The 16363-nt window shown below is 37.2% G+C and overlaps 1 protein-coding gene across 1 annotated transcript; it reads left to right on the forward strand.

Annotated features, from left to right (window-relative positions):
• The first annotated feature begins 464 nt into the window (after positions 1-464).
• Positions 465-1325, forward strand: LOC145821429 (uncharacterized). Its single transcript, XM_082917945.1, has 2 exons — positions 465-1032; positions 1129-1325. Exons 1-2 carry the CDS (start codon positions 465-467, stop codon positions 1323-1325), a joined length of 765 nt encoding a protein of 254 aa, XP_082774071.1.
• The last annotated feature ends 15038 nt before the right edge of the window (positions 1326-16363 follow it).

Genomic DNA, 16363 nt, shown 5'->3' on the forward strand with positions numbered 1-16363 from the left:
AGCAAGGAACCATGATGGTGGCCGTATATGAGAGCAAGTTCACACAACTCGCTCGGTTTGCAACATACGTCATCCCCACCGAAACTCGAAAAGCAAGAAAATTTGAAGCAGGATTGGATGCTGGAATTAAAGACAGGCTTGAAGTCTTGAAATTGCCAACCTATGCAGAAGTGGTGAACTGAGCGTACATAGCAGAAAAGGGAATTAAAGCCTCACGTTCCGGAGAACCAAGCTACAAGAAGCGATTCTGGGAAAGGGATAACAGAAGACTCGATGTTGCACCTCATAAAAAGGTGAGCATGGGCACAACCAGCTCAGGCCACCAAGGTCCGACCAACCCCCGAGGTGGCACTATTCCAACTTGCCACACTTGTGGGAGGGCTCATTGGGGACAATGCCATCGGGACACGGGAGCATGTTTTAGATGCGGACAATTTGGCCACTTGCTAAGGGATTGTCCAAAGATGGTTAACCCTACAGCCAGCCCCTCTGGCCCAGTCAGGAGAACCACGGGACTGGGAGGAGAAAAGAAGGATCAAAACCGCCAAGGTCGGGCTTTCGCCTTGGTACTTGGAAAATTGGAAGTTACTGAAAATGTTGTGTCAAGTACACTTTCTGTCTGTGGTCTTTTAGCTCATGTCCTTATTGACTCTGGGTCAACTCATTCTTTTGTTGCATCACACTTTGCTGCCAAATTGACATCAACACCCGAACCATTAGGATATGCATTGTCTGTGTCTTTTCCTTCTAGTAAGTCTGCCTGTAGTACTGATGTGTACAGATCTTGTGTTGTATTCCTAAAAGGCAAAACCTTTTATGTAGACTTGATTCCCCTCCGCATTGGAAACTTTGATGTAATCTTAGGTATGGATTGGCTGGCTGCCAACCAGCCCTCTATCGATTGTAAAGCCAAAAAGGTCTTCCTCAAGTTACCAAACCAACCCGAAATTCTCTTTGATGGGGCTGAAGTTTCTAACCCTTCCTGTATCATATCCTCCATGGCGGCCCAACGACTTCTAAGAAAGGGTTGTGGTAGCTATATTTGTTATGTGATTGATACACAAAAAGAGGACCCTACCGTTGATGCAATTCCTGTAGTTTGAGAATTCCCGGATGTCTTCCTTGAAGATCTACCCGGTTTTCCAGTTGATCGGGAGATCGAATTCACCATTGAAACCCAACCTGGCACGCAGCCTCTATCAAAAGCTCCTTATCGCATGTCGATGACAGAATTGAAAGAGCTGAAGACTCAACTCCAGGAACTCTTGAACAAAGGTTTCATTCGGCCTAGCACCCATCCTGGGGAGCTCCAGTATTGTTCGTAAAGAAAAAGGATGGCACAATGAGATTATGTATCGATTGCCGGAACTGAATAAGGTTACCATCAAGAATCGATATCCTCTGCCACGAATCGACGACTTGTTCGATCAACTTCAAGGCGCGCAAGTATTTTCCAAAATTGACTTACGTTCTAGCTACCATCAGCTAAAAGTTAAAACGGAAAGCATTGAAAAGACTGCCTTCAGAACCTATTATGGGCATTACGAGTTTCTCGTCATGCATTTTGGCGTCACAAATGCCCCAGCAGCCTTCATGGACCTCATGGACAGAGTGTTCAAACCCTATCTTGATGAGTTCGTCATCGTCTTCATTGACGACATCCTCATATACTCCAAGTCACCAAAAACTCATGAGCGGCACTTACGAATGGTTCTACAAATACTACGTGATCATAAACTCTACGCCAAGTTGAAGAAATGCGAATTCTGGATCACTAGTGTACACTTTCTCGATCACGTCATTAACAAAGATGGCATCGCGGTTGACCCCCAAAAAGTTGCAGCAATCGTGGACTGGCCACGACCTACTAATGTGTCGAAAATTCGAAGTTTCTTGGGTCTAGCTGGCTATTATCGACGCTTTATGCAAGATTTCTCAAAAATAGCATCGCCCTTGACCCAGCTAACGCAGAAGAACACACCCTTTGAATGGACTGATAAACAGGAGCGTTGCTTTCAAGAATTAAAAGGCCGACTTGTGTCAGCCCCTATACTAGCACTCCCTACCGAAGCAGATGGGTTTGTAATCTATAGTGATGCCTCATATAATGGTTTGGGTTGCGTTCTCATGCAAGACAGAAAAGTCATTGCTTATGCGTCACGACAATTGAAGACTCACGAGAAGAACTACTCGACTCACGATTTGGAATTGGCTGCGGTGATCTTTGCTCTCAAAATCTAGTGTCATTATCTCTACGGTACAAGCTGCAAGATTTATACTAACCACAAGAGTCTAAAATACCTATTAACACAGAAGGAACTGAATATGAGGCAACGGCGGTGGTTAGAATTTATGAAAGACTACGATATAGAGATCCATCACCATCCGAGCAAAGCTAACGTGGTGGCAGACGCACTAAGCCGAAAGACGACAAGAAGTTTGGCGTGTACTCTTATTTCCCGCAAGATCAATGGGTTACTCGCCAATGTAACCGTGGAGCCTACATTGATTGAAGAAATTAAAATGCGCCAATGGGAAGACAAACTTTTGTAGAAAAGGTACAAGGAACAAGGAAACACGCCTGATCCTGATTTCATTATAAGCAATGGGATGCTAAAATTTTGAAATCGAATTTGCATACCCGACATCCCAGAACTCAAGAAGAAGATACTGGAGGAAGCTCATAACTCGAGATTTGCAGTCCACCCTGGCAATACAAAGATGTATCATGATCTGAAGAAACACTACTGGTGGACCGGAATGAAAAGAGATATAGCAAACCATGTTTCCAAATGTCTGCATTGTCAGCGTGTTAAAGTAGAACATCAGAAACCTGCAGGGCTATTGCAACCACTCCCTATTCCTGAATGGAAATGGGAACACATTACTAAGGACTTCGTGGTCAGGCTACCACAGTCTTTTTCAAAGAATGATGCAATATGGGTTATAGTAGACCGATTGACAAAGTCAGCACATTTTCTACCAATCAAAATCATGTACCCTCTGAATAAGTTTGCCACTTTATATATCAAGGAGACTATTCGGTTACATGGTATCCCAGTATCGATCATGTCTGACCGAGACCCTCATTTCGTGTCTCACTTCTGGAATAAATTGCAAGAAGCTTTGGGAATTACACTGAAGTTCAGTACGGCCTATCATCCACAAACTGATGGGCAATCTGAAAGAACAGTCCAGACATTGGAAGACATGTTACGTGCATGCGTGTTGGACCTTAAAGGTAATTGGGATGAGCACCTACCTTTGGTGGAATTCGCCTATAACAACAGCTATTAGGCAAGCATTGGAATGGCGTCGTACGAAGCACTGTATGGAAAGAGATGTTGATCACCTCTGTACTGGAAGGAGGTCGGGGACAGGAAATTGCTAGACCTCGAAATCGTGCAAGTCACCAGTGAGAAAATCCAACTCATCCAACAGCGGATTCGCACTGCTCAAAGTCGCCAGAAAAGTTATGCAGATACTCGGAGACGAGACTTGGAATTTTAAGTAGGGGATCATGTGTTTCTCAAAATCTCCTCAACAAGACGAGTGATCCAATTCGGAAAACACGGGAAGCTAAACCCACGTTACATTGGGCCATTCGAGATACTGGAAAGAATTGGTCTTGTAGCCTATCGCCTTGCATTACCTCCTGAGCTATCTAATATCCACAACGTGTTTCACGTTTCAATGCTCCGACGATATCTCCGAGATCCAGAACATGTCATCAACTATGAGAACTTGGAAGTTCGAGAGGATCTCTTTTACGAAGAACAACCAGTGCAGATTCTCGATCGTCGTGATCAAATTCTCCGAAACAAGACCATACCGCTGGTAAAGGTCTTATGGCGAAATCATCGCATCAAAGAAGCTACGTGGGAAACTGAAGGACAAATGCGAGCTAAATACCCACACCTCTTTGAAAGTTAAGATACGTCAAGTTTGGGGAGAAACTTAGTTAAGGTAAGTCAAGTTTAGGGACAAACTTCTAATTAGAAGGGGAGAAATGTGACACCCCGAACGTTTAATTAAGTACCACATAAATATTTAGAGTTATATATAATTATGGTTGCATGTGATGATAGACTATTAAATAAATATAAATAAAAATCTAATTTGACATTAGGTTATAAAATATAGAATTAAGTAAAAAAAATTATTTGGGAATTAGTATTTGGGAGCAATTAACACACCTGTGGAATTGTAATATTAATTGGGTCAAACTAAAAATAGTAAATAAATAATAACTTAACACCAAAACAAATAAATAAATGAATAAAAAAAAGAAAAGAAAATGAAAAAAAAATGTTATAAACTAGTTGCCCAGCAAGGTTGTGAACTTCGACCCAAAAGAAAAGAAAAACAAAAATAAATAATAAAAGTCTAAGCTAGTGTTGGCCTAGCAAAACCCTTGCAAATATTGGCCCAAGCATATATAGATATATATTGAGGAGATTCAAACTTATCCAAATCTGTGAATTTGATCTACAATTAAGGCTCAAATCTACTAGCTTAATGATGGCCCCATATAGAGAGGATACGTGGCACTCATATCAAGGCTTGGGTTGCTGTATAAATAGGGGCAAATGTGTTGTAAATAAGAGAAGGAATAAAAAAAAAACAAACGACAGAAAATAAAGGAAAAGAAGAGTGAAAAACCGAGAGGAAGAAACTTATAGTAGGGAAGTTCTGATAGTTAAGTAAGGCTAAGGGTTATAATTAAGGTGAGTTATGTTATACCTTGATTTACCATTATATGTTTTACGAATGTTTTAAGTTATCATAACTTATTTTATGCAAGTTATATTTAAGTTATACAAATAAAAGTTATGTTTTATAAATATTTTAGTCACGTGGGTAACTTTCTAAACTCTACTTACTTAAAAAGAAACCCATGGATATGTTTATTTAAATTTTAAAATATATTTGACTATAACCTTATAAATAATTATATTTTGTAAGTATCACCACGAGAGTCCCATGCCTTGGGGGACTTAAATAACCACTGGCCTCTGTTTGACCACTTTGTGGTTCTCTGTTTGTCATGGATCCATTAACCTCTGTTCTGACTGTCACTTCTGTGACCTCTGCTCTGTTCTGTTTCATACCGTGGTTGTAATTATTTATTTACATGATTTCTGTATTCTGCTGCATTAAATAAATTGTCATTTAAATTAAATCATGCAAATATTTTAGCCTAACCAGTTATCCATGGTTATTTTGTATTCCCTACACTCTTGGCATAATATTTCTCACTCTGTTGTGTGCTTATAGCTATTACCCTTTTAGGTGACGAGATGTAAGGGAAACCCATAACCCCACAAAATGGAACCTGCACATGGATTGATGGTAAATCACTATTTTATCTTTCTTTTTTTTTTATATTTTTACTCCCTTTTGTTTCTATTCGGGGCTGGTCACTGAATAATAAAATAATGAAAGCCCTAGAAATGTATTTCCCCTTTCTTAAATAGTAACATGATGTAAAATTTCTGTTTACTTATTTTTATTTCCGCTTGCGTAGCTTAATTTGTTACGAATAAGAATAAGTTAGTAAGTTGAGATTCCAACCCTAAGCCCCTGGGGTTGGGTCGTGACAGTTACGACCTCCCTTTTCGAGTTCATACTATGACAAGAGGGAGGGGTAGTCTTGCTCTTTGCGTTTTACTAACTTTTGTCTAAAATTGCATCCGAGACCATCAAGCGATCATGTTGCTCATTGATGACTTTAGAATCAATTGCTACATTTTCTTGAGGCTTTCCCATGACAGAGAAGAAAGAAAGGACAAACAGAGCTTGAGAATGCTTTGTCTGCACTGATTTCACCTCAGAACACAAAAACAGAGCTTTGCACCAAATTAATGCACGGCCGGTTGTCAGTAGACCCGGCCTGTTGTCAGTGATGCACGGCTTGTCATGACCCGAACCCGCTCCCGTGGGTTAAGGACATAACCGGCCAGTAATCATGAGATTACCTACGGCCTCAAACCAAACCAAACGTATTTTAACAGAGTTAACGGGGGCCAAACGGAAGCAATTTAAAACTTTGTCCATAGAGCTGTGCTTACATAACACATCATAACGAACCATATATATGTACATTAATAACTCACAATAGAAGTACAATACCATGAAGTTCTGTATAGACAGGATCATCCAAAACTAAGTCAACCCGTGAAAACTATATACAGACATGTTCAAAGACTTCGTCAACATGACAACATAAAACAAAATGACAAGAGGCGAAGACGAGTCTCGTGCGTGAGATGCAAGGGCTGACTCTTCAAAACCTTTGTTATTCCACACATACTTCACTGGGGCTAGGTTTGGACTTCTCTTGGCTCACCTACAAACACATGAATGAGCGCGAGCGATAGCCCAGTGAATAATATCAAATAAAGGAGTTATACGAATAGTACGTAGAACAACATGCTTCAAATGGCTTTGGGCCCAATTCATATTTTTATTTAACATATATATATACACAATTTAAGTCAAGTGACTGTGGTTCTAAACATACTGACCTTTGGCCCATTTATCTTCCATTTGTCAAACTGGCCTTTAACCCATTCAAATTTTCATGTCAAACTGGCCTTTAGCCCATTCAGATTTTCATGTTAAACTGGCCTTTGGCCCATTCAACTTTCATTCATGTTAAAATGGCCTCTGGCCCATTCATCCATGTCAAACCGGTCTCTAGCCCATTCATTCATGTCAAACTAGCCACTGGCCCATTCATGTACGTCAAACTGGCCTTTGGCCCATTCATTCATGTCAATCGGCTTTCGGCCTAATCATTTATGTCAATTGGCCTTCGGCCCAATCATTTATGTCAATCGGTGTCCACCATTCGAATTAATAAACTTACAAAACTTACATAGAAGTAAACAATTGGACAACAACATAATTCAAATATCTTGTTAAGATATTACTCACAGTGATCGGCTTGGTTGGTTTGCCCTGGAGCTCGACCCTACACATTCCATGAACACAGAAGGGTCACAATAATTCAATCTATTCCTTAATTCACATATTCCTCTTTAGGCTTTATTCTTATCTCTTTAACTCATTTCCAATGCTCAATGCATGCCTAAGAGTGCTTACAAGTGAAAGAGGACGAAAAACGAAACACAGAACGCATAAACAAAATTTCAGAAAATAGGGTCCCCGCTCGAGCGAACCCAAGAGGCCTGCAAAAGTACTGGATGCATGAAATTTACGCTCGAGCGTGAGTTCTGGCGCTCGAGCGGAAGGCCTCTCTACATGGCTCCCCGCTCGAGCGTGAACTTCCCCGCTCGAGTGGGAGTCATGTCTGCAAAATATGCTGGGAGCCCGTGTTTCACGCTCGAGTGGCGGTTTCCCCACTCGAGCGGGCACCAATTTTTCTGGGTTTTCCAGCTAAGTTCTTGAGCTTCAACTTGACATTCCAACCAACATTTCTTGCATATAATAGCTCAAACTTCAAATATACTTGTGCTATCATGGTACCAACATTAAAGTACAACACAATGAAGCTTAATCTCTTGTATTACTTACATGCATATCCCAAATTAATCCAAATTCATCACCAACACATCAATTCAAACATGCAAAGCTTACACTTTCATGATTTACTCTTGCATGTGGGAGATACATACTATTCTCAACTTAATTGGTGAAGAGATGATCAAACACATAGATTTCAAACAAGATTCAACATGAATTACACACTTTATGCCCAAACATGGGAATCTATAGCAATTTCCTACATGCATGTATCTATTGGCTTCAAATACAACAACATAAACTCAATTTCTTCATAATCAATTTAATCCATGCTCTTGACCATTATTCAAACTTGAATTCACAAGATTACAAACTAGGATCCATAAATTACTCACCTAGAGGCTTAATTCTCCCAATCTATAGCAAAATCTTGAGTTTAATCTTCAAGAGGTTCAAGTCTTGAACCAAAATTGCACAATTCTCCCATTTCTCTTCTATAGCCAACCCTCTCCCCCTTTCTTAGAGTTCTTCTCAGCCAAATGAGAATTAAAGAGAGAATTTGAGTGAAAGTGGTCCACTATAAACCCCTACTCAACACAATATTTTAATATAAGGTATTTGGGCACTTAATCCATTAATTTAATCAATTTAATCTGATCCGAATCAATTTTCACCGTAGGCTCTAAAAATTATGCCAATCACAATGGCGCAGTCAATTTCGGGTTCTGTGGCTGATAAGGCTTTCAATTTAATTTCCAAAGCAGATAATCGAACTAATATTCCTACGGTGAACAGATAGAAATTCAAAACCACATATTTTCACATAATGGCACACAAAATCATATCAAACACATAATTATATTCGTATTAAAGGCCAATTAGCATAATAGGGGACAGGGTTATCACACGGCTGGCCCGCGGTGTGTGGCCAGCAGTGCAGTTTTGCAAAAACAGAGGCAGTGGCTGAAGGTGAAACAAAGACGGCTTGGGCAAACAGAGTAGCTTTCAGACGCTACGCATGTAACTTTTGTCCATCTTCCATTACGCTCTTACTAATTGTTTCATTAGTATTATTAGTATCATAGTTGTGAATAAATCTTGTTGTAATTAATTAGTGACAGCTAGTTGATTTTATTCAAGTGTTGTACTTATTTTAGTTAATTAGTGATAGCTAGTTAATTAATTCAAATATTGTAATAATTAGCTTAATTAGTTAAGTAGTTAGCTAATTTCATTTGTTTTGTAATAATTAGCTTAATTTTCTTAGCTTAGCCCAGCTTAGTTAAGTAGTTTAGCTTAGCTTTTAATTCATTCGGACTCTTCTTCGAGAGAGCGCAATGTAATAATGTGTATGTCTTCCAACCCCACGTCTTTCTCTCTTTTACGTACCAGCTTTTGATGGTTAGATTAGGGACATCACGTTTCAATTAGTATATCGCATGCTTGCCTCCATTCATCTTGTATTGCATGTACCGAGGCTCGGTTCATCATTCTAACTATATTGTCATTTCAATACTTCTTTGAATATGTGCTTAGACCGCATGTTATCAAATTGCCTCATATGCCATAATTAGTAGCCGAGCCTAGTAATTACATATTACGTGTGTTGCATTAGCCACATCGCATAGTTAGGAACATGTATTTTTCTAACTAGTTTATTTTGGCTTGGAGTACTAGGTGAGTTTTTAATACTTTAGCATGCTTCCATGAGTGTGAGTGATTGCCATGACTAGCATGCTTACCATGAGGCTAACTGCTTAAGTGCTATAATTATTTGAATGCCTGTGGATGAAGGCTTGTTGCTTGAATTAGAATGATTCAATGAATGTATGTTTAAGCTCACTTTGTCAAGTGGCAAATTCACGAGCTTTAAGCCCACTTTGTTAAGTGGCAAAATCAAACCCTTTTCGAAAAGCAAACATGAAATTGAATTATTCTAATTCGAGCAAACTAGTCTATACCTTGTGTGCGCATCACAAGTAATGCTAGCCTAATAATCAGGACAAGAACATATAATGTATATAAAAATCATATCATGATTAGTAGAGGCCGATCTTTGATCGAACGAGCGAGGGTGCTCAAATGTATTCATGACCTTCCCTCCTCGTACCTAAGTTCCTTAGCCGAGGCAACTTTGGTGATGACGGAGACGTGGCCTTTGGCACGAGTCATGGGTTTCTTAGATTTCTCAAAAATATTTAGGTGGCGACTCTATATCTGGCAAAGCAGTCTATTTTTGACAATTTGATTCAAAATCGATTTTCCAAAAGATTTTTTAGATTTGGATTCTTTAGTGTTTATTAATTTCACATTGCACTTGTGAGATTAGATTCAGAATTGCGGGAGTCCAAACTGTAGGACTTCTTTCGAACCTTCGGAAAAGGAGTGCAGAAAAGTCGAGCTATAGTCATTTTAGGGCAAACCCCCTCTTTCCTCAAATGTCAACCAAGTAGCAAAATCAACTATTTTGATCTCATACAACATCATTTTCAAACCCCACAATCATTTATCCCTCATTTATCAAAACCCCTCTTTCATTTTACACTCGAACCCTAGGTTTGTTCACATTATCCCCATATCTTACCATTGCTACACAATGACAAATAGCAAAGTTAAAAACCATATTAAAGTGTAGAAAATTCCTACCTCAAGTTTAGAAGATTAATGGAGCAAGGGTGAAACTTCAACGATGCCGAAACCAAATTCTAATCGGATCAAAATGAAGCTTTCAAGGTGCTCTACCATTTTCCCAAGGACACTAGGGCGGAAAGATCAATGGATCTTGGAGAAAAAGTAGAGAGAGAGGGTATTTTAGAGAGAGAAAGAGAGTCAAGATTTAGGTTTTTGGAAAATTTTAGAGAGAGAAAAATGAAAAAGTGATATAAAATGTCACTTTTGCGATCTGATATACGCATAGTCCACTCGAGCGAGAGATTTGACGCTCGAGTGTTAAACACAATAAGTTGTTTCGCTCAAGCACCAAGACACAACGAATACTCACCGCTCAAGCGCAAGAATTTGTCGCTCGAGCGTAGACAACACACATCCAAAAGTTTTGCAGACAACAATCTAGTAATTTTGCAGACTTGCAAAGTACTGAGAGTTCACAAAGCTCGCTCGAGTGCGAGAAGTGCTGCTTGAGCGGAGGAGCAAAGATTGCAAAGCCTGCTCGAGCAGCACTTCTCGAGCTCGAACGGAGGAGCAAAGATTGCAAAGCCCGCTCGAGCGCAAGAATGGCTGCTCGAGCGGAGGAGCAAAAATCTGGGCAACAAAGGTTTGGAAAAACAAGCAATCAACCTATTCCAAACACACCACTACAATCCAATAACCAAAATAGAGGAGAGACAATGGGAAACAAGATATGAATCACTATTCAAAACCATACAAACCCGAGTCCATAATACAACAAGTGACGAGTCAAAACCGGAATAGCTATAGTATCTCATTCACCCTCTATATGTGAGGAATATTAATCGAACAATGATTTATGTATCTATTCTCCATATCACATCCCTAGACAAATATGAACATAGATAAATTTGGGAAATTATTCAATGTTCCTCGAGTACCACGTGTCCATACTCTTTAACCAATCATCATTCAACATGCCCCTTCATGTTCCCAATCACCCAACACAATACCTCACCTACCCACCTTCTCCATCCATCACAATATTATGGAATACCATGTGTCTATTTTCCGGAATTACTGAATAATTACCCGATAAATTTTATGTAATTATGATTTTTATGATCAATTTTACAATTGGTTATGATTTATTGTAGTGATTTTTGTTATGATCAAAATTTATTTTGTTATATCTCGAGATAATGTTAATTATGAGTCAATCTAATTATAATCAATGATTCAAATTAATTTTTTCATATATAATGACTAAAATTAGAGATGTTATGATATAATATGTATCTTTTTATGAATTTGTAATAAATTTTACCTATTGAAATACAATTTATAATTTATAGAAGTTTATCTAAGATAAAAATAAAAAATGATGCAGGCTTAAAAGTGGGTCACACTTATTTTTAGATAACAACTTTGCTTCGATGAGTCGTCAACTCTAGAAATGGAAGTTTCAATTATGAATTTTTTCAGACATTTTAGTAGCTCTTATTTCAACATCTTCACATTTATTGTGCCTGTGGTGTAGTTAAGGTTAATATAATTTTAGAATAGGGATGTGATTGAGACCCCCTCTAATCACCACCCCACAACCCCACACACATGTGGCAGGTGGTGATTGGAGGAGAAAGAAAAAAAGAAAAAAAGAAAAAGAAAAATTGGCCAATCAAAAAGAGAGGGGGTCAAAGGGAGTGGAGGAAAAGAAGGTCCGGATCATTTTTCTTTTAGAATAAACTATCACTAATTATTAGACGGGATTTATCATAATGGGTAATAAAATCAAGCAACATTCAATAATATTTTGGCTCAAATGGGGAGAACACTAACAAATTTTGTAAACTTTCTTCCGGGTAATTTATATGTTTGTGACAAATTATTATGTTGCTACAAACCTTACCCTTAATAATTGTATATTTGTTATCCTTACGACGAACCTATTACCTCCATTGTCAATAACTAATTTGTGACCTCACAATCATTTATTGTCCATTTTTATACAATATTATCAAACTAATGATGTGATAAAGCCTTAATCTGGTATTTAACAGTTTGTGAAATATAATTCCGACGATGATTAATGTTAACAAACAAGAGCAAAGTCAACCTATTATTATTTTTTAAAATTTATTGAAATCACTTAAAATGTAAAATATATGCATTTTTAAAATGATTAAATAAATACACAAAAAATATTAAAAAATTTAAATACTTTTTAAGTATATATACAGATTAAATGTATCTAACAAGTAAAAAATTAATTAAAATATTTTAAAAATATTAAAAAAATATGGATTAAAAATTAAAAAAAAAATTTGTGATTCAAAATCAAACATAGTGAATATTTATTATTATTATTTTGGACACATTACAATTACACTCATAAAATTTGTTTAAAAGGCGAATTGATCTTGTTATTTTCGAAAATAATACCCCATTGTTAGAAATTTTTTATTTAACAATTTTTTATTTAAAAAAAATTATAACTACTCTCCTAAACAATAATAAAATTAGATTAATTGTTAATTAAAATATATTTATGATATCATTAAAAATTGTTAATTGAGTTGATAATTTATTAATGAAATGAGCTATTTGTTATGCAATTATAAACTTGAATAGGCATGATGTAATTTTAAAATTACAGGAGACAATTTATATTTTAAGTAAATCTCAAGGATATATTTATAATTTACCTTATTTTTCTTTTAAGAGCATTATTATTCTAACAAAAAATTATGCTTACTTTTCAAACCCTGATGATATAACAACCAATTAGAATATCTAAGACATCTATCTCATATCTTTTCTAATCATTAATAAATATATAATTTTTTTTTATTTCGAGATTTTTTGGGATAATTTAAACAAAGTGCATCTTTTGATTTTTTATAAAAATATATAAAGAAAATAAAAGATTTGATATGACTCAAATAAATACTTATTTAGAGATGCCAAACCACCCCTTAAAACTAATAGAGTAGTCAAAGTCGGCTCATTGCTAAGCTGTTGTTTGGCAAGTGAGTTGAGATTAAAAAAGTACAAAAAAATAAAATAACCTAAATAAATTAATAATATAAAATGTCACATTCAAATTATATTTTATTTATTCCTTTATAAAAAAGTAAAAAAATTAAAAAAATTCTTTCCAAATAAAATTAATTTAACCAGACTAAATTAGTAAAAACACTAACAACTGTTGCAAAAAAAAAATAAAGTTTTTGGTTTTAGTTTTTTTAATTCAATTTTTTGAAAACTGATGCTCTTTTTGAAAGAGTTTTCAAAATGTATTTTTGCCTCTTAATTTGCGCGTGATGTTTGGTTACCGTTTTCAAAAATTAATTTCACATCCACTTTTGAAAACTCTGTCGAAGGCAGAAAAATTTGGGTTAACCGATTGTCCCCCGGATGTTCGGCCGGTCGTCCTCCCAGACATCCGGCCGATTAACCAGTACAATGCAATATATATATATATATATATATATATATTTTTTTTATAGTTGACACCTGCTATTTTTTATAGGGAGCTTTTTTGATAGACCCACTTTCTAAGAACTTTATTCCATCCAATCCATATTATTTTTGACTATTCCATTAAGTCCTATTTGAGATAAAAAGACCAAAATACCCTTTTCATCTACTTATATTCCATTTAGTTCACATTATTTTCTTATGTTTCAATAAGTCCTATGGGTGACATAACTACCAAAATACTCCTAATGTGAATGTTCACACTGTCAATGTGAATGTTCATATCGTTAATGTGTAGGGGCCAGGCTCATGTCGATTCTCGTGGGTGCCCGGAAAAATTCGAGTCGGGCCAGGCCGGGACGAGTCCATTGACAATGTGAATATTCACATTGACATGTTAACATTCACATTAATAAGAGTGTAAAATTGACCCGCATCCCGTGGTGGCGCGAAACCCGCCCACGACTTATGGGCGGCCCTGGGCGGGCCCGGTCCGGCCCGTTGACAATGTGAATATTCACATTGACATGTTAACATTCACATTGATAGGAGTGTAAAATTAGCCCGCGCCTCGTGGCTGCCCGAAACCCGCCCACGGCCGGTGGGCGGCCCTGTACGGGCCCGACCCGGCCTGTTGACAATGTTAATATTCACATTGACATGTTAACATTCACATTGATAAGAGTATAAAATTGGCCAGCAGCCCAGGGTGGGCTCGGCTCGGCCCGGCCCGTTGACAATGTGAATATTCACATTGATATGTTAACATTCACATTGATAAAAGTGTAAAATTAACCCGTGCCTCATGGCTGCCCGAAACCCGCCCACGGCCAGTGGGCGGCCCCTGGCGGGCTCGGCCCGGCCTGTTGAAAATGTGAATATTCACATTGACATGTTAACATTCACATTGATAAAAGTATAAAATTGGCCAGCGGCCCAGGGCGGGCCCGGCCCGGCCCGGCCTATTGACAATGTGAATATCCACATTGACATGTTAACATTCATATTGATAAAAGTGTAAAATTAGCCCTAGACCGTTGGCTAATTTTATACTCTTATCAATGTGAATATTCACATTGTCAACAGGCCGTGCCGGGCCCGCCTTGGGTCGCCTATGGGCCGTGGGCGGGTTTCGGGCAGCCACGAAGCACGGGCTAATTTTACACTCCTATCAATGTGAATGTTAACATGTCAATATAAATATTAACATTGTTAACGGGTCAAGCCGGGCCTGTCCCGGGCGGTGGACGGGCTTTTGGCAGCCCATGGGCTGCGGGCCAATTTTATACTCTTATCAATGTGAATGTTAACATGTCAATGTGAATATTCACATTGTCAACAGGCCGGGCCGAGCCCGCCCCGGGCCGCCCATGGGCCGTAGGCGAGTTTCGGGCAGCCACGAGGCGCGGGCTAATTTTACACTCCTATCCATGTGAATGTTAACATGTCAATGTGAATATTCACATTGTCAACGGGCCGGGTCGGGCCTGCCTTGGGCCGCTGGACAATTTTATACTCTTATCAATGTAAATGTTAATATGTTAATGTGAATATTCACATTGTCAACAGGCCGGGCCGGGCCCGCCCCGGGCCGCCCATGGGCCGTGAGCGAGTTTCGGGCAGCCATGAGCGCGCGGGCTAATTTTACACTTCTATCCATGTGAATGTTAACATGTTAATGTGAATATTCACATTGTCACGGGCCGGGCCGGGCCCGCCCCGAGCGGCGGGCGGGCTTTTGGCCACCCATGAGCCGCGGACCAATTTTATACTCTTATCAATGTGAATGTTAACATGTCAATGTGAATATTCACATTGTCAACGGGCCGGGCCCGCCCTCGCTCGCGGGCGAGTTTTGGGCCGCCCACGTGCCAATTTTACATTCCTACTAATGTGAATTTTAAAATATAAACGATCACATCATAAAATTGCTAACCGTTCAAAAAATATTTATAAGGGTATCAAAATTAAATATAAGGGCATAAGTGTCAAAGAAAATAGTGTAAATTAAGAAAAAGGACTTTATGGAATAAAACTATACATACATGGGACTAAATGGGTTAAAAAATTCCTTCATGAATTTCTTGGGTTAAAACACTTCTAAATGAGATTTATCAATAATTTGCCCTTTTTTATATTTTAAATAAAAAAATTTCAAATTTTAAATTTTTTTTAATGAGTTTTAAATAGAATTTTAAGTTATATGTTTGGTTATGAGTTATAATTTTTTTATATCAAATATCACATGTTATATCAAAAATTTCCCACTCAATCCAAAACTCTTTTCAAAACTCTTTCACCAAACAAATTTTTCACACTCAAATCATAATTTCAAAACTTACAAACTCAAAATACAACTCCTATTTTCAAATCATCTTTAGAAAACTCTACCAAATGCTACCTGAGTTTTTTTTATTTTTAATATTTTTTTTGTTTTTAGTAAATATTTTTTAAAATTTTAAATAATTTTTTTACTTTTTTAGATACATCTTATTTAGATATATCTAAATAATAAAATATTTGTAAAAAAATATTTTAAATAATTAATAAATACATAAAAATATGAAAAATGTACTGAAATTTTATATTTTTTGGTATTTAGTATATTTTTTAAATTTTTTTTTCACAAATATTATACTTTCAAGTATATTCATTTTAGGTGTATTTAAAAATAAAAAAATTACTTAAAATATTAAAAAAATTATTAAAAATATTAAAATGCAAAAAATAAAAAATAATTTTTTTAAAATTTATTTATTTTTGAAAA

This window comes from Camellia sinensis, chromosome 3 (assembly GCF_055761805.1).
Source record: "Camellia sinensis isolate YWXY chromosome 3, ASM5576180v1, whole genome shotgun sequence".
NCBI lineage: Eukaryota > Viridiplantae > Streptophyta > Magnoliopsida > Ericales > Theaceae > Camellia > Camellia sinensis.

Bases quoted from the DNA above. Each gene is read 5' to 3' on its own strand.
- LOC145821429 (XM_082917945.1), top strand. From the start codon at position 465: ATGGTTAACCCTACAGCCAGCCCCTCTGGCCCAGTCAGGAGAACCACG. The intron at 1,033-1,128 runs GTAGCTATATTT...TCTTCCTTGAAG, and splicing joins ACTTCTAAGAAAGGGTTGTG to ATCTACCCGGTTTTCCAGTT.